Source organism: Mustelus asterias, chromosome 23, assembly GCF_964213995.1.
Source record: "Mustelus asterias chromosome 23, sMusAst1.hap1.1, whole genome shotgun sequence".
NCBI lineage: Eukaryota > Metazoa > Chordata > Chondrichthyes > Carcharhiniformes > Triakidae > Mustelus > Mustelus asterias.
Genome location: NC_135823.1, coordinates 59533263 through 59552253, shown reverse-complemented (window position 1 = coordinate 59552253; position 18991 = coordinate 59533263). Strand labels below are relative to the sequence as shown.

At 48.6% G+C, this 18991-nt stretch overlaps 1 protein-coding gene across 6 annotated transcripts in view; it reads left to right on the top strand.

The window, feature by feature from the left end:
- Positions 1-18991, top strand: part of LOC144510824 (neuronal-specific septin-3-like) — a 403898-nt gene that overhangs the window by 222867 nt on the left and 162040 nt on the right. For 5 of the 6 annotated variants that reach the window (XM_078240760.1, XM_078240761.1, XM_078240764.1 and 2 more), the window contains exon 2: positions 14583-14774. In XM_078240760.1, the coding sequence (XP_078096886.1) occupies positions 14583-14774 (192 nt within the window). Of the gene's footprint in view, positions 1-7648; positions 7784-14582; positions 14775-18991 lie in introns of those variants that run through there. The other variant, XM_078240765.1, reaches the window with a different exon arrangement.

Here is an 18991-nt window from a genome sequence, read left to right as displayed (position 1 = left end):
GCAGGTCTGGAAGATCCCAGTGGGAAAGGTTAGGAAATCCCACCCATTGCGTTCGAAAAGTTTACATTTACTCTTTTATTTGGCTGTATTTCATCATTCTGACTTAAATTGGACGTGGCCACAAAGTTTATTTTTCCCTCCACGCAATCCGTGGTTAAAATGGTGCCTTTTCACTCCCCCCCCACCCCCCACCCCCCCAGCTCTCCTTTGCTGCACAACTCCCCAATCCAACCATCCACATGTTGAAAGGCTGCCCTTGCTTCCCTCCTCTGGTTAATCCAGATTGTGGCCAGAATTCTTTTTTTTGTTCATTCGTGAGACATGGGCGTCGCTGGCCGGCATTTATTGCCCATCCCGAGTTGCCCTTGAGAAGGTGGTGGTGAGCCGCCATCTTGAATCGCTGAAGTCCACGTGCTGTGGGTTGACCCACAATGCCATTAGGGAGTGAATTCCAGGGTTTTGACCCAGCAACTGCGAAGGAATGGTGATGTATTTCCAAATCAGGACGGTGAGCGGCTTGGAGGGGAACTTGCAGGGGGTGGTGTTCCCCTGTCCTTGTCCTTCTGGATGGAAGTGATCTTGGGTTTGGTTAAGGTCCTGTCTAAGGATCTTTGGTGAATTGCTGCACTGCATCTTGTAGATGGTACACACTGCTGCTACTGAGCTTCGGTGGTGGAGGGATTAAATGTTTGTGGATGTGGTGCCAATCAAGCGGATTGTCCTGGATGTTGTCAAGCTTCTTGAGTGTTGTTGGAGCTGCACCCATCCAGGCAAGTGGGGAGTATTCCATCATATTCTTGACGTGTGCCATGTAGATGGTGGACAGGCTTTGGGGAGTCAGGAGGTGAGTTACTCCCCGCAATATTCCTAGCCTCTGACCTGCTCTTGTAGCCACTGTGTTTACGTAGTGAGTCCAGTTGAGTTTCTGTTTCTTGTTAATGGTAAACCCAAGGGTGTTGACAGTGAGAGGTTCAGTAATGGTTACACAATTGAATGTCATGGGGCGGTGGTTAGAGTGTCTCTTATTGGTGATGGTCATTGTCTGGCATTTGTGTGGCATAAATGTTATGATGGTGTGGATCTCACACCATCATTCTCACTACCCGTTAACACTGACCTCCTGAGAGACTGAGTACATAACCATGGAACTGGGGTGGATTGAGTTATTTTTCCGTGATTATAAGCATCGGGTGGGTGAGGCAGCATCTGTGGAGGGTGGAGCTAAGTTGACGTTTCAGACTGAGGGTCTTTCATCAGATCTGCAGCGAGACCAAGAATAAGACGGCAAGTGGATTCCCACTGTCAATGCTGACCCTTGCGCTGTGTTATCTGCTGCATTCAGTCCCTTACACTGTTTGGTTGGTTGGTGTCTGATAGCATTAGTTATTATACAGGGTCAAAGTTGAGGTTAGAGCATCTGTTTGCCTTTTGTATGGGGGTCTCTCATCTGATCCCTGGGATGTTACAGTGCACTATCAGATTGATGGAAGTATCTACTTCCATAGCACCCCTGCCATTGCTGGCTGGTTGTTATGGCTGTTGAGTTAGAATGTAACCGTGATAGCAAGTAGAAGGAGGAAGCCTCTCTCCTTTTGATAATTATGATAAGGCCGGCTTCTAAACTCCACTTTCATCAGTTGTGCTACAAAGTATAAAAGCAATAGGGTAATGTTGGAATTTTGCAGAGCGTTGGTTCGGCCACAGCTGGAATACTGTGAGCATTTCTGGTCACCTCACTATAAGAAGGATGTGATAGCACCAGAGGGAGTACAGAGGAGATTCATCAGGATGTTGCCTGGGATGGGAGTGTTTGAACGATAAAGAGAGACTGGATAGGCTTGGATTGTTTTCTTTAGAGCAGAGAAGACTAAGGGGGGATATGATTGAGGTGTGCAAGATTATGAGGGGCAGGGATAGGGTGAGTAGGGAGCAGCTGTTCCCCTTGGTTGAAGGGTCAGTCATGAGGGGGCATAGTTTTAGGTTAAGGGGCAGGAGAGGATTTGAGAAAAATAATTTCACTCAGAGGGTGGTGGGAATCTGGAATGCACGGCCTGGGACGGTAGTGAAGGCCGGAAACCTTACAACCTTTAAAAAAATATTTGGATGAACACTTGAAATATCATAACATTCACGGATATGGGACAAGTGCAGGAAAATGGGATTAGTGCGCCTTTAGTGGTAGTTATTGTCGATGCAGACTGGATGGGCCGAAGGGCCTTTTCCGTGCTGTATGACTCTATGGACGGGCCGCGCTCGCCCCAAAATCCGCCCCCCCCCCTTACGAATTCCGTGGCAGGCGGGATGGGATGGGAAAATTCCGGTCTATGACTCTATGGTAAGGTCAAATTGAAGGTACGATACAGCACAGATTGTTCCACCTTCCTTTTCATCAACCAAGGAGAAAGGCTTCAAGGTCTCGGGTATCAAGCACCTGTATTGAAATTCAGAAGTACAATGAAGAACATGTTCCACAGCAGCCGCTTTGTGTCCTGTTGCTTAGCAACCCCCCCCCGCCCCATGGTAGAAGCAGCAGCGAGACATTTTTGCGGCTCACACAAGGCGTTGGGATTGAGGGTGAGGGTTTACAGTAAGGTAGGGGAGTAATATGAGAATCCCTGAGTGGAAGTTGCTGAGAAGCTGCAAGAGAGCGAATCCACTGAGTGTTGGAAATATAACCAGCACAACTTGCATCGTGGAACAAAGAACAGTACAGCACAGGAACAGGCCCTTCGGCCCTCCAAACCTGCGCCTATCACGTTATCCCATCCAGCCTGTATCACTCTATTCCCCGTCCGTTCATGTGTCTATCCAGATAAGTCTTAAATGTCACTAACGTGTCTGCCTCAACCACCTCACTTGGCAGCGCATTCCAGGCCCCCACCACCCTCTGAGTAAAAAAACCTCCCCCCGGCACATCTCCACTGAACCTTCCCCCCCCCTCACCTTGAACATGTGCTCCATGTAATTGTCATTTCTGCCCTCGGAAAAAACTTCCAACTGTTCACCCTATCTGTGCCCTCATAATTTTATAAACTTCTATCAGGTAGGGGAGTTAGAGGAAAGATCCCCCAACAAAATTATTGGATTTCCAAGTGATTAAATTCAAATAAAACGGGACCAGTAGGATTTCGGGGGGAATGGTTGTGACACTTGGGGTGGGCTTGCCCCAAAACTGGAGAATCCTGCCCAAGGTCAATGGACCTTTGCGTGGCCCACCCCCGCTGCCCGCTACGATTCCCGTGGCAGGTGGGACGGGAGAATTCCCCCCTTAATGTGCCTCTCCTCGATATCCTGTACCTTGGTCAGGCTGAATTTGGAAGGCTAGTGAAGTGGATCACAGTTGCTGCAGGTCCTCAAGACCAGAGAAGTCTAGTAGACTTCTTGTGCCATCCCCTTCAATAATACGGTGGCATAGTGGTTAGCACTGCTGCCACATAGCGCCAGGGACCCGGGTTCGATTCCGGACTCCAAAATGACGCTGGTAATCTAGTGATGGGAGACAAGGAAATAGCTGAGGAACTTAATAAGTACTTTGCGTCAGTCTTCACAGTAGAAGACATGAGTAATATCCCAACAATTCAGGAAAGTCAGGGGGCAGAGTTGAATATGGTTGCCATCACAAAGGAGAAAGTGCTAGAGAAACTAAAAGGTCTGAAAATTGATAAATCTCCGGGCCCAGATGGGCTACATCCTAGAGTTCTAAAGGAGATAGCTGAAGAAATAGTGGAGGCGTTAGTTATGATCTTTCAAAAGTCACTGGAGTCAGGGAAAGTCCCAGAGGATTGGAAAATCGCTGTTGTAACCCCACTGTTCAAGAAGGGAACAAGAAAAAAGATGGAAAATTATAGGCCAATTAGCCTAACCTCAGTTGTTGGCAAAATTCTAGAATCCATCGTTAAGGATGAGATTTCTAAATTCTTGGAAGTGCAGGGTCGGATTAAGACAAGTCAGCATGGATTTAGTAAGGGGAGGTCGTGCCTGACAAACCTGTTAGAGTTCTTTGAAGAGATAACAAATAGGTTAGACCAAGGAGAGCCAATGGATGTTATCTATCTTGACTTCCAAAAGGCCTTTGACAAGGTGCCTCACGGGAGACTGCTGAGTAAAATAAGGGCCCATGGTATTCGAGGCAAGGTACTAACATGGATTGACGATTGGCTGTCAGACAGAAGGCAGAGAGTTGGGATAAAAGGTTCTTTCTCAGAATGGCAACCGGTGACAAGTGGTGTCCCGCAGGGTTCAGTGTTGGGGCCACAGCTGTTCTCTTTATATATTAACGATCTAGATGACGGGACTGGGAGCATTCTGGCCAAGTTTGCCGATGATACAAAGATAGGTGGAGGGGCAGGTAGTATTGAGGAGGTGGGGAGGCTGCAGAAAGATTTAGACAGTTTAGGAGAGTGGTCCAAGAAGTGGCTGATGAAATTCAACGTGGGCAAGTGCGAGGTCGTACACTTTGGAAAAAAGAATAGAGGCATGGACTATTTTCTAAACGGTGACAAAATTCATAATGCTAAAGTGCAAAGGGACTTGGGAGTCCTAGTCCAGGATTCTCTAAAGGTAAACTTGCAGGTTGAGTCCGTAATTAAGAAAGCAAATGTAATGTTGTCATTTATCTCAAGAGGCTTGGAATACAAAAGCAGGGATGTACTTCTGAGGCTTTATAAAGCACTGGTTAGGCCCCATTTGGAGTACTGTGAGCAATTTTGGGCCCCACACCTCAGGAAGGACATACTGGCACTGGAGCGGGTCCAGCGGAGATTCACACGGATGATCCCAGGAATGGTAGGCCTGACATACGATGAACGTCTGAGGATCGTGGGATTATATTCATTGGAGTTTAGGAGGTTGAGGGGAGATCTGATAGAAACTTACAAGATAATGAACGGCTTAGATAGGATGGACGTAGGGAAGTTGTTTCCATTAACAGGGGAGACTAGGACGCGGGGGCACAGCCTTAGAATAAAAGGGAGTCACTTTAGAACAGAGATGAGGAGAAATTTCTTCAGCCAGAGAGTGGTGGGTCTGTGGAATTCATTGCCACAGAGGGCTGTGGAGGCCGAGACGTTGAGCGTCTTCAAGACAGAAATTGATAAATTCTTGATTTCTCGAGGAATTAAGGGCTATGGGGAGAGAGCGGGTAAATGGAGTTGAAATCAACCATGATTGAATGGTGGAGTGGACTCGATGGGCCGAATGGCCTTACTTCCGCTCCTATGTCTTATGGTCTTATGGACTTGGGTGACTGCGTGGAGTTTGCACATTCTCCCCGTGTCTGCGTGGGTTTCCTCCAGGTGCTCTGGTTTCCTCCCACAGTCCGAAAGACGTGCTGATTAGGGTGCATTGGTCGTGCTAAATTCTCCCTCGGTGTACCCGAACAGGCGCCGGAGTGTGGAGACTAGGGGATTTTCACAGTAACTTCATTGCAGTGTTAATGTAAGCCTGCTTGTGACACGAATAAATAAATAATTCTCCTGGAATCGATAGGGCCTTTATTAAAACTGCAATTAGAACGAACTGGAAGAAAGCTTCATGCATGACCGCTCTCACTGATGGTTTCATCAATATTGGTTTCCAATTGGTTCACATTTCCAGGCACCCTGTGTGTGGCTCCTCTCCGCCAGGGCGGCATGTGCCCATTCCACCCTTAAGTATTTCCTCCTTACCCCCAGTGCCCAAAGCCAGGCTGGTGGCACAGCCATGGCGCTGTGTTCCAGCCTCCTGCACCGTCTTTGGGCAGGGATCACGACAGCTCCACCAACTCCACTATCCACACTGGAAGCTGGAAAATCACAGCTGACAGCTCCACACACTGAAATCAGTATCACCCAGCAAGCACATGTAGCTGGTGCCTGGAACTGTGAACCAATTGGAAACCAATATTGATGAAACCATCAATAAAAGCGGTCATGCATGAAGCTTTCTTCCAATTTGTTCTAATTGCAGTTTTAATAAAGGCTCGATCAACTCCAGGAGATTTATTTATTTATTCGTGTCACAAGTAGGCTTACGTTAACACTGCAATGAAGTTACTGTGAAAATCCCCCAGTCGCCACACTCGGGCGCCTGTTCGGGTACACGGAGGGAGAATTTAGCATGGTCAATGCACCCTAATCAGCACGTCTTTCGGACTGTGGGAGGAAACCGGAGCACCCGGAGGAAACCCACACAGACACGGGGAGAACGTGCAGACTCCGCACAGACAGTCACCCAAGCCGGGAATCGAACCCGGGTCCCTGGTGCTGTGAGGCAGCAGTGCTAACCCGCTGTGCCAGGGATTGGGGATGGTGTTACAGTTTTTATTTTGCCCTCTTAATATGCACCTGCCTCTGTCAGACTGCGGATGCCTGTCGGAGTCAAGTTCCAACTCCTGAGGGCCAATCGTACCCTGTAGTTTCTTTCCCGTATTGAGGGAGTGCAGCAGTGTCGGAAGTGCCACTTTTTGAATGACCTATTAAACTGAGGCCCCATCTACCCTCTCAGGTGGATGTGAAAGATGCCATGGCACTTGTTTGAAATGCAGGGCAGTTAGCCCTGGTGCCTGATGTGCGATTAAATCACTCGGGAGGCTAGATTGTACCCGGGAAATAAAGGCTTTTATTACTGACAAGAATGGAGCACACTATATACAATACAATCCCAGACTAAAGGGTCACCAGGCAGTGCAGTGACCTTTATACTTCCCCTGGTAGGCGGAGCCAACTGGAGTGTACCACAGAACAATATCAACAGGTAGAACAGCCCAACCCTAACAGTAACTACAGTAACATATCTACAAACACCCATAGTGCTGACCATCCATGGCTCAGCACTCATAGTGGTAACCAACTATGGTTCACCACGGTGCCCATATTGATCCCTCAACATAGTAAAAAAAACAGAGTACCTATTCATTACCACATTGCTGAGAGGTTGCTTCCCCTTGTGGGAGAGTCTGGGACCAGACGGCATGAACTCAGAGTAAGGGGTAACTCATTCAAGATGGAGATGAGGATTAATTTCTTCTCGCAGAGGGTAGTGAATCTGTGGAATTCTTTACCGCAGAGGCTGGGTCGTCAAGTATGTCAAAGCAAATTACTGCAGATGCTGGAATCTGAAACAGAAGCAGAAAGGGCTGGAAAATCTCTCAGCAGGTCTAGCAGCATCTGTGGAGAGAGAATAGAGCCAACGTTTCGAGTCTCAATAACCCTTGTTCTTAGCTCTGATGAAGGGTCATCCAGACTCGAAACGTTGGCTCTATTCTCTCTCCACAGACGCTGGCAGACCTACTGAGATTTTCCAGCGTTTTCTGTTTTCATTATGTATGTTCAAAGCTGAGATGGACAGATTTTTAATCAGTGAGGGAATAAAGGGTTATGGGGATAAGGCAGGAAAGTGGAGTTGAGGGTTAGCATATTGGATCAGTTATGACCTCATTGAATGGTGGAGGTGGAAAGACTTAATGGGCCAAATGGCCTATTACTGCTCCTACACCTTATGGTTTTAAACTGTTTACTGGAGCTTGCTGAATGCAAATTGGCCGTCATATTTCCTGCGTTCCAACTGTGACTGTTCATTGGCTGCACAGAGCTTTGTGAATGTCCTGAGACTATGAAAGGTGCTATCGAAATGCAGGCCATTTTAATTTCCAGTTTCCATGGTAGATAAGTGCCCTTATTCGCCAGGCTATTCTTGAAATGTGACCATTCAGATTCTGATTTAGACGGCACTAACACACACAGTTGAACGGTTGTCGATTCCGAGACCAGCTGTCGCAGTAACCAGCTGAAGAATTCCTTTCCTGGTAAACAGGCAGAGTGGGAATGGTGGAACTTTCAAATGTGACATTTAAACTGGGAATGAGTAGAGAAGCTGACTGTGTTGCTCGGTGAAGCTGGCAGGATATGTTGCATAGCGACCAATTTGTCCCACTCGTTAGTTATGGAGTTTTCAGCAGAAGGAGAGACCTGGGACCCTAAGAGGCCTGGGAAAAGCCTAAGGCCTGGGAGCCTGAGGCCTGGAGTAAACCTAAGGCCTGTGAGCCTGAGGCCTGGGGAAAACCGAAGGCATTGGAGCCTGAAGTCTGGGGAAAACCTAAGGCCTGGAAGCCTAAGAGGCCTGGGGAAACACAGACCTGGGAGTCTGATGTCTGGGAAAAACCTAAAGCCTGGGAGCCTAAGAGGCCTGGGGAAATGCTGAGGCCTGGGAGCCTGTGTCCTGGGGAAACACTGAGGCCTGGGAGCCTGAGGCCTGGGGAAAACCTAAGGCCTGGGAGCCTAAGGAGCCTGTGAAAAACCTAAGGTATGGGAGCCTAGGAGGCCCAGGGAAAGCCTAAGGTCTGGGCGCCTGAGGCCTGGGAGCTTAAGAGGCCTGGGCAAAACCTAAGGTCTGGGAGCCTGCAGCCTGGGGAAAAGCTAGGGTCTGGGAGCCTGAGGCCTGAGAAAAGCCTAAGACCTGGGAGCCTAAGAGGCCTGGGGGAAACTGAAGGCCTTGGAGCCTGAGACCTGGGAAAAGCCTCAGATTGACTAACCTTTAAAATGCAAATCAAATGTTGGAATATTACTCAATACAATAGGATATAAATAAGTCTCAATTGACGCACAAAAGCAGTTAAGCGAATGGAGATTGGGACCGGAATTCTCCAATCTCACCAGCGAGATGGAGAATTTGGCGCTCAGCCAAATCTCCGTTCACTGCAGCGGGATCGGAGAGTGCCAGCCGGGGCCAAGGTCGGAGAATCCCGGCCTTGATGTTGTGCAGATGTGTTGTAAGATGACTTGTAAAATTATGGGTTGATTACGGTGATTGCAATTTAGTGAGTCTCCGAGAGATGCCAGAGTAGCTGATTAGAAATAATATTGAATCTTCTCTCTACTGTAGCATCTATCTGTGATTATTTTTCCGGGGGGGGGGGGAATGAAAGTTTTAAAGAAGTTGCAGGTCCCTGTACCTCGGAAAGCTAAATTGTGCCATTACCCCTCCCGCCCCCCGCCCCATTGTATAAAAACATGTTTAAAAATACAGATAAATGTGACAGTTTGATTTGATTTATTATTGTCACATGTATTAACATACAGTGAAAAGTATTGTTTCTTGCGCGTTATGCAGACAAAACATACCGTTCATAGAGAAGGAAAGGGAGAGAGTGCAGAATGTACTGTTACACTCATAGCTAGGGTGTAGAGAAAGATCAGCTTAATATGAGGTAAGTCCATTCAAAAGTCTGACAGCAGCAGGGAAGAAGCTGTTCTTGAGTCGGTTGGTACGTGACCTCTGACTTTTGTATCTTTTTCCCAATGGAAGAAGGTGGAAGAGAGAATGTCCGGGGTGCGTGAGATCCTTAATTATGCTGGCTGCTTTGCCGAGGCAGCGGGAAGTGTAGACAGAGTCAATGGATGGGAGGCTGCTTTGAGTGATGGATTGGGCTACATTCACAACCGTTTGTAGTTCCTTGCAGTCTTGGGCAGAGCAGGAGCCATACTAAGCTGTGATACAACCAGAAAGAATGCTTTTTATGGTGCATCTGTAAAAGTTGGTGAGAGTCATAGCTGACATGCCAAATTTCCTTAGTCTTCTGAGAAAGTAGAGGCATTGGTGGGCTTTCTTAACTATAGTGTCGGCATGGAGGGACCGGGACAGGTTGTTGGTGATCTGGACACCTAAAAACTTGAAGCTCTCGACCATTTCTACTTCGTCCCCATTGATGTGGACAGAGGCATGTTCTCCACTACACTTCCTGAAGACAGGTTGACAGGTGATTGTAGGACAGTCCTCTCTCATTGATGTAGACTTTTAGGAACATGAGGGTATAGGATTAGAGACTTGCGTGCAAAATCTAGACTGGCACTCGACAGTGCTGAGGGAGTGCAGTGCTGTCAGAGGTGCTGGCTTTCAGGGGAAATCGTAAAGCAAGGCTCAGTCTGCCCCCTCAGGTGAACATAGTACCCCCCCCCCACCCCCCCACCTTTACCCCGTGTGGCACTATTTCAAGAAAGAGCAGTGGAAGTTATAGAAGAATCATAGAATCATAGAAACCCTACAGTGCAGAAGGAGGCCATTCGGCCCATCGAGTCTGCACCGACCACAATCCCACCCAGGCCCAACCCCCACATATTTTACCCGCTAATCCCTCTAACCTACGCATCTCAGGACTCTAAGGGGCAATTTTTAACCTGGCCAATCAACCTAACCCGCACATCTTTGGACTGTGGGAGGAAACCGGAGCACCCGGAGGAAACCCACGCAGACACGAGGAGAATGTGCAAACTCCACACAGACAGTGACCCGAGCTGGGAATCGAACCCGGGACCCTGGAGCTGTGAAGCAGCAGTGCTAACCACGGTGCTACCGTGCCGCCCAGTTATCCCAGGTATCCTGGCCAAGTTTTATCCCTCAGTCAACATCATTGAAGAGGATTATCAGGATTGCATTGCTGTGTGTGTGCATGTTGGTCGACCATGGGTTAGATTCTCTGGCCTCCCCTCAGTGTGCTTCTCAGCGGTGGGAGACAGCGTGCTGTCCTTTGGCGATGGTGTCCTCTGATTCCGCTGCTGGGAATGATGGGAATTCCCATTGAAGCCATCCCACGCCATCGGGAAACCCGCGGCAGAGGGTGCGCTGCCGGAGGAACCAGAGAATCCCATTGGCGTGAACAGCCAAAGAATTTATTGCTTTATTTTTTTTTAACATTGCCGCTCTTCAAAAGTACTTTATTGAGTGGAAACCATTAGAGATGACCTGAGGTAGCAAGAGGCGGTCTATAAATATGAGTTATTTTTTGTTTATATGAATTCAGGGTTATCCTTAGCCACGGTTGTGGTGAGTATTCCATAATTGCTTCCTGGAGCCCAGTGGATGAGAGAACTATTAATAAACAATACAGGAATCCACTTTAGTAAAAGGGAAAATGAAACTCATTCTGTTTGTTGCTTGTACAGACTGTGAAATGATACAACTAATTGAGACATCAGGCACGTCAGAACAAGCTTCTATGAAAAATAACTGGGCTTTTTTAACTGCTGCCTCGCAGCTCCAGGGACCCGGGTTCAATTCCAGCCTCAGGTGACTGCCTGTGTGGATTTTGCACATTCTCCCCATATCTGCATGGGTTTCCTCCGGGTGCTCCTGTTTCCTCCCATGCTTCAAAGATAGATTTGTGTTGGATTAAGGGTTATGGAATCAAGGTGTGTATGATAGAGAATCCCTATAATACCGAAGGAGGACATGAGGACATGTACGATACCGAAGGAGGACATGGGCGGCACGGTAGCACAGTGGTTAGCACTGCTGCTTCACAGCTCCTGGGACCTGGGTTCAATTCCCGGCTTGGGTCACTGTCTGTGTGGAGTTTGCACATTCTCCTCGTGTCTGTGTGGGTTTCCTCCAGGTGCTCCGGTTTCCTCCCACAGTCCAAAGATGTGCAGGTTAGGTTGATTGGCTATGCTAAAATTGCCCCTTAGTGTCCTGAGATGCGTAGGTTAGAGGGATTAGTGGATAAATATGTAGGGATATGGGGGTAGGGCTTGGGTGGGATTGTGGTCGGTGCAGACTTGATGGGCCAAATGGCCTCTTTCTGCACTGTAGGGTTTCTATGATTTCTATGACATTCGGCCCATCAAGCCTGCACTGACAACAATCCCTATCCTCTTAACCCTACATATTTACCCTGCTAATTCCCCTGACACTAAGGGGTGATTTAGCATGGCCAATCCACCTAACCTGCAGATCTTTGGACTGTGGGAGGAAACCGGAGCACCCGGAGGAAACCCACGCAGACACGGGGAGAACGTGCAAACTCCACACAGACAATTACCCAGGCCCTTGATTCCATAACCCTTAATCCAACACAAATCTATCTTTGAACTAGGGGAGGAAACCGGAACAACCGGAGGAAACCCATGTAGACACGGGGGTAACGTGTAAATTCCACACAGCCACCCAAGGCCGGAACTGAACCCGGGTCCCTGGCGCTGTGAGGCAGCAGTGCTAACCACTGTGGCACCTTGTCTCCCTTGTGTAAGTTAGGTGAATTGGCCATGCTAAATTGCCCCTTAAAGTCCCAAGATGTATTGGCTAGATGGATTAGCCATGGGAAATCTATGGTGTTACAGGGATAGGGCGGGGTAGAGGGCCTGGGTAAGTTACTCTGTCAGAGAGTCGGTGTAGACTCAATCAGCTGAATAGTTTCTTCAGACTGTAGGGATTCTATAATATGTCAGTGTTAGTGTAACTCATTTCCAAGATTTCATCTCATCTTCTGGCGAGGCCTTCCGGTCAACAACTTCAGGTGATTAACTCTACCCCACCTCCACCCCTTTCTTTTCATTTTATTTAATTTTTAACTATTCTCTACCTTTTATTTCTATATTATCTTTCTTTACTTTTCTTCCTCCCCCTCCACTCTTTCCCTTTATTTTATCCTGCCTTTTCTTACCTTTTCTCCCCTTTTGCTTCCCTTTTCCCCATTTTTCTCAATTTTACCTCTCCCCCACCCATCTCCCCCCTCCCCCCACACCTTCATCTGTCACAGTTTACCCTCTGATTTCAGCTTCTCTGCCGTTTGGCCATTCACACCTTCTATTCTCTCTGTGGACAGCCATTAGCAGCCTTTCCCCTGGTTTCTGTGGCTATGACTCATCTTTCATTCCCTCACTCTGCAGTATAAATATCTCCCACTTTCTCTGCCTTTTAGCTTTGACAAAGCGTCATCTGGACTCGAAACGCCAGCTCTTTCCTCTCTTTACAGATGCTGCCAGACCTGCTGAGATTTTCCAGCATTTTCTCTTTTGGTTTTCTAAGAATTAACTTTCTCTTATTCATTTATTAAATATCCTTGACTATCTTCAGTTTGTGTCCATATAGATCTCCTTTTACACCAATGAGGCAAAAACAGATCGAAGGCCAAGCTGTTCCTTTTCTTGTTCCCTCCCACACACATGTACATATGTAAGACAGAATTAACAACTCGAATCGCGTATGTGGATTGATGAGGTACCAGGAGTTGCAGTGGGGTTCAGAAGCAATAAACAAATTTCACACTTGTGGTTTCTCAAACACCGTCTGTGCCTCTGCCGAGAACATTGTCTTGTCGTCGTGCTGATGTATTCAGTATTATCATAGAATCTCTACAGTGTCAAAGGAGGCCATTTGGCCCATCGGGTCTGCACCAACTCTCTGACAGAGTATCTTACCCAAGCCCTCTACCCCGCCCTATCCCTGTAGCCCCAGACATTTACCATGGGCTAATCCATCTCACCTACCCATCTTGGGACACTAAGAGGCAATTTTTTTGATTTGATTTGATTTATTATTGTCACATGAATTGGGATACAGTGAAAAGTATTGTTTCCTACGCGCTATACAGACAAAACATATCTCACATAGAGTATATAGAGGAGAAGGAAAGGAGAGGGTGCAAAACGTAGTGTCACAATCATAGCTAGGGTGTAGAGAAAGATCAACTTAATATAAGGTAGATCCATTCAAAAGTCTGATGGCAGCAGGGAAGAAACTGTTCTTGAGTCGGTTGTTATCCTGGTCAATCCATCTAACCGACACATCTTTGGAGTGTGGGAGGAAACCGGAGCACTCGGAGGAAACCCACGCAGACACGGGGAGAAAATGCAAACTCCACATAGTCACCCAAGGCCAGAATTGAACCCGGGTTCCTGGCGCTGTGAGGCAGCAGTGCTAACCACTGTGCCACCGTGCCACCCCACGCATGAATTTTAAAAAAAAATTCTTTCATGGGATGTGGGCATCCTTCGCAAGGCCAGCATTTGCTGCCCAACCCTAACCACCCTTGCAGTTGAGAGTCAACCACATTGCTGTGAGTGTGGAGTCACATGTAGGCCAGACTGGATAAGGACGGCAGATTTCATAAGTTCATAAGACATAGCAGCAGAATTGAGCCATTCGGCCCATCGAGTCTGCTCTGCCATTCAATCATGGCCGATACGCTCCTCATCCCCATTTTCCTGCCTTCTCCGCATAACCCTTCAACCCATTAAAAATCTGTCTAAGTCCTCCTTAAATTTAATCACTGTCCCAGCATCCACCGCACTTTGGGGTAGCCGAAGGGATTTCGATCCCTAATGAGCATTAGGGAGCCAGATTGTCTTCTACAACAATGGTCATCATTAGACTATTAATTCCATATTTTTGTTATGGAATTCAAATTTCATCGTCTGCCGTGGTGGGATTTGAACAGGGTCCTCACGGTGTTACCCTAGGTTTCTGGATTGCTAATCAAGTGGCAATACCACTGCACCACCTGCACCATAATTGACATTTTTTAACTTGGTGTAAAATTAGTAAGCTCATGGATTCAGGGGTCATTGCTTGTGGGCGGTTCAGTGAGTACCTTGTAATGTGTGTGCTTCATACACATACTCTGTTATTCAAGGCTATGGACCAAGTGCTGGCAAGTGGGATTAGGTGGGCAGGTCAGGGCCTTTCATCCGTCGGTGCAGACTCGATGGGCTGAAAGGCCTCTTCAGCACTGTAGTATTCTGTGATTCTGTGATTCATTGTTTTGTCGACAGCAGAGGAGGAGTGCTTTTCACTGCTGAATAACTGAGAGCCTTTGTTCTTTTTTTTGACAGGACTAGAACTGAAAGAGGTGCAAGCGAACATGGCGGAGAGAACGCAGGAGACTGGAATTGTCTGCACGGCCGACTTCAAGAAGGATATCACTGGAAGAGACTTGTTTGGATATGTGGGGATTGAAGCAGTTCTGGATCAGATGAGGCGCAAAGCCATGAAGACGGGATTTGAGTTTAACATCATGGTTGTAGGTAATTATAAGTGAAAGAGTCGGAGAGGGATGGGGGAAATCATTTCCCTAAAAAGCCCTGTTTATCTCGTTGATTATTCTGGACATTGTGGAACGTCCTGTATCCTCCATGTATGTTTAATGAGGTTTATCTTGTAACTTCCTGAAAGGCAAAGAGCATTCTTTCCAACTGAGGAATTAGGAACTGTAAAGATGTCAAGATATCAAACAAATCGTTTATATTGTGAATTAATTATGGACAGCTGTGGTCTTTATCTTCTTGAGGCTTAACTTACAACTGGATAGGCAGTTCTGGTAAACATAGGCTCTCCTGAGAATTTCCATACTCTAATTTTGTCTCACATTTTTGCGAAGGCCTGGAGTAATTTCTTTCCAGACAGAGCTGTGTACCAGAATGTTAATGAAGACAGCACTTTATTTATACATTTGATGAATAACACTGGATTTTAAGGAGATACTAGTTATTTTTCTCTCTACTAATACAGTTCCACTTCGATTTGAGAAACAAGAGATTGGGTGGGATTATCTGCTCATAGAATCCTGAAATGCAGAAGGAGGCCATTCGGCCCATTGACCCTGCACTGACAACAATCCCACCCAGGCCCTATCCCTGTAACCCCATGTATTTACGCTGCTAATCCCCCTACTGTCAATTTAGCATTGCCAATGCACTTAACCACACATGTTTGGACGGTGGGAGGAACCAGACGACACAGAGGAAACTCACGCCGACACAGGGAGAATGGGCAAACTCCACACAGGCAGTCACTTGAGGCCAGGAATCGAACCCAGGTCCCTTGCGCTGTGAGGCAGCAGTGCTAACCACTGTGCCAGCCTGCCGCCCTTGTGTAAGTTAGGTGGATTGGCCATGCTAAATTGCCTCTTAAGGTCCCAAGGTGTATAGGCTAAATGGAATGGCCATGGGAAATCTGTCGGGTTACAGGGATAGGACAGCGTAGAGGGCCTGGGGAATTTAGCATGTCCAATGCACCTAACCAGCACGTCTTTTGGACTGTGGGAGGAAACCGGAGTGCCTGGAGGAAACCCACGCGGATACGGGGAGAACGTGCAAGCTCCACACAGACTGTGACCCGAGGCCAGAATTGAACCTGGGTCCCTGGCGCTGAGAGGCAGCAATGCTAACCACTGTGCCACCGTGCCACCCCTCCACCCAGGGCATGTTTTGCAATGGCGTATGCACTCCGCCATTGGCTGGCGATGGGATCTTCCGGTCCTGCCATTGTCAACCGGGTTTCCCGCTGTTCACACTCTCTGCAACCATGGAACCCACGGGGGTGTCGCTGGGGGGGAATGTGTCACCATCGGGGGCGGGGGGGGGGGGTGGGGATCGAAAGTTCCTGTTGGCGCGAATGGCAAAAAATCCTGCCCAAGGTGAGTTTTCATTGGACTCCTCTCTCACCCCCAGAACAACATTTTATGGTTTATCAAATGAGATAATTGTGGCAAAAAATGTTTTATTTTGATTGTGTTGATTCCTGCTCCAATGGTCCAGCGATGTACAATTGGATGGGAAACTGAGGGAACAATCGTGGTACCAGCTGACCTTTTACTCTTTATTAATCAATCCTGTCAACTGTGTTACTGTGGCACAGGCCGGTCGCTGGTGAAGAATGGAGTACTTGTAACCATTGGAACTCTTCCTTTGGCACCATTGTGCTCCCAAAACTTGTTGACGTTGAGCTTGTAGTACTTTGCTCTTGTGATAATTGGTCGGCAAGACATTACAGAGTATTTGCAGCACAGAAACAGGCCACTCGATCCATCAGATCCACGCTAGTATTTAAAAAGTAAAAGTTTCTCTATTAGTCACAAGTTGGCTTACTTTCACACTGCAATGAAGTTACTGTGAAAATCCCCTAGTCGCCACACTGTTTGGGTAGACTGAGGGAGAATTTAGCATGGCCAATTCACCTAACCTGCACATCTTTGGAGAGTGGGAGGAAACCGGAGCACCCGGAGGAAACGCGCACTGACACGGGGAGAATGTGCAAACTCCACACAGACAATGACCCAAGGCGGGATTCGAACCTGGGTCCCTGGTGCTGTGAGGCAGCAGTGCTAACCACCATGCCACCGTGCCACTCCTTTATGCTTCCTCCCAACTCTTTTTTTTCCATCTAACCCTCTCAGCTTCTATTCCTTTATCTGGTTTTCCCTGTAATACATTTGTGTTTGCTGCCGCCTCAGCTATGGTTTGTGGTAATAAAAAGACAAAATGCTGGAATTACTCAACAGGTCTGGCGACATCTCTGGAGGGAGTGAATCAGAGTTATGGGGCTGGATTTTCTGGCTGTTGGCCAAGGTGGGATCTTACAGCCCCGCCAACAGTGCTCCCTCGCCATGGGTTCCACGATGGCGAGAGGTGCGGTCAGTGGGAAACCCCACTGCTGATACCGGGACCAGAAGATCCTGCCGCCAGCCGCTGCTGCAGAACACACGACGAAAGGGGAGGAAAATTCCACCCATCGGATTGGATTTCCTGGCCCTTCCCCTGGTTGAATCTTCCAGTCCTGCTGAAACCCCTCAGGACCCCTTCTTCAGGTTTCAGCAACCAGCCCCAAACCGTCCCCCACCTTCAGGCTGCCCCCTTTAGCAGTCAATCTGGCACCCTGGCGGTGCCGACCTGGCACCCTGGCGGTGCCAGCGTGGCACCCTGACAGTGCCGACCTGGCACCCTGGCAGTGCCAACCTGGCACCCTGGCGGTGCCGACCTGGCACCCTGGCGGTGCCAGCGTGGCACCCTGACAGTGCCGACCTGGCACCCTGGCAGTGCCGACCTGGCACCCTGGCAGTGCCGACCTGGCACCCTGGCAGTGCCGACCTGGCACCCTGGCGGTGCCGACCTGGCACCCTGGCGGTGCCAGCGTGGCACCCTGACAGTGCCAACCTGGCACCCTGGCGGTGCTGACCTGGCACCCTGGCGGTGCCAGCGTGGCACCCTGACAGTGCCGACCTGGCACCCTGGCAGTGCCGACCTGGCACCCTGGCAGTGCCGACCTGGCACCCTGGTGGTGCCGACCTGGCACCCTGGCAGTGCCAACCTGGCACCCTGACAGTGCCGACCTGGCACCCTGGCAGTGCCGACCTGGCACTCTGACAGTGCCGACCTGGCACCCTGGCGGTGCCGACCTGGCACCCTGACGGTGCCGACCTGGCGCCCTGGCGGTGCCGACCTGGCGCCCTGACATTGACAATCTGGCAACCCGGTAGTGCCAACCTGGCATCCTGGCAGTGCCATTCTGGCATCCCAGTAGTACCAACCTGGCAATGTCAGGGCACAGCCCAGCCATTCCATTATTTCCTCGCCCAGCCATTCCATTATTTCCTCAACCAGCCAGGTTCTTCAATGGGCTCCAAACCCCCTGCATGGCCCTCACGCATGGTCTCTGTTTGTGGAGACCAGTAGTGATTCGCGCCGGGTTCCCGTTGCCTCCAAGGGTCGGCGAATTACGGGAGTCAGATGAATCCAGCTCCAAGCTGACCCTGTATATATAAATGAATATTTAACAACGCTAATTTGGTTCCTGAGCTCACTGAGCATGAATAAGATTACATCCGGGCACGGGGAGTTGGGAGAATCCCTAAAGGGGTTTTCAACATCACTTGATTCTCCGATCCTGGCACCATTTACGCTTGAATTCCTGGGCTTGGAGCATCACGCCCTTTATTTCAGCAGCCCTCCCGTGGGTTTCCCGGCGGCATGGGATGGCTTTGGTGGGAAATCCCATTGACCGCGGCGGGACCAGAGAATCCCGCTGCCAGCAAACAGCACCAACCCCTGTCATTGAGAAACACACGGCTGGGAGGCCAGAGGGTTCCCCTCATTGTGTCATCCATCCTGAGAAAAAGATTAAAGTTAGGATTGGGCTGGAAATGCTGACTATTTCAAGGCCATTTGCCACGAATTACAATATCCTCATTTACTGCAAGATCACTCTTGCTGAACTGACAAGCTCCAAGCACCAGCTCCGATACAATACGTGTATCATACGTAAACTAATTTCCCAATCATAGAATCCCTACAGTGCAGGTGGAGGCCATTCGGCCCATCGAGTCCCACCCAGGTCCTATTCACGTAACCCCACACATTTAACCCGTTATTCATCACTGTCGGTGATGAATCAATCTTACTTAGCGCGTCTACAATAATGTAAAGTAAAAAGTAAAGTCAAGTTTATTTATTAGTCACTAGTAAGG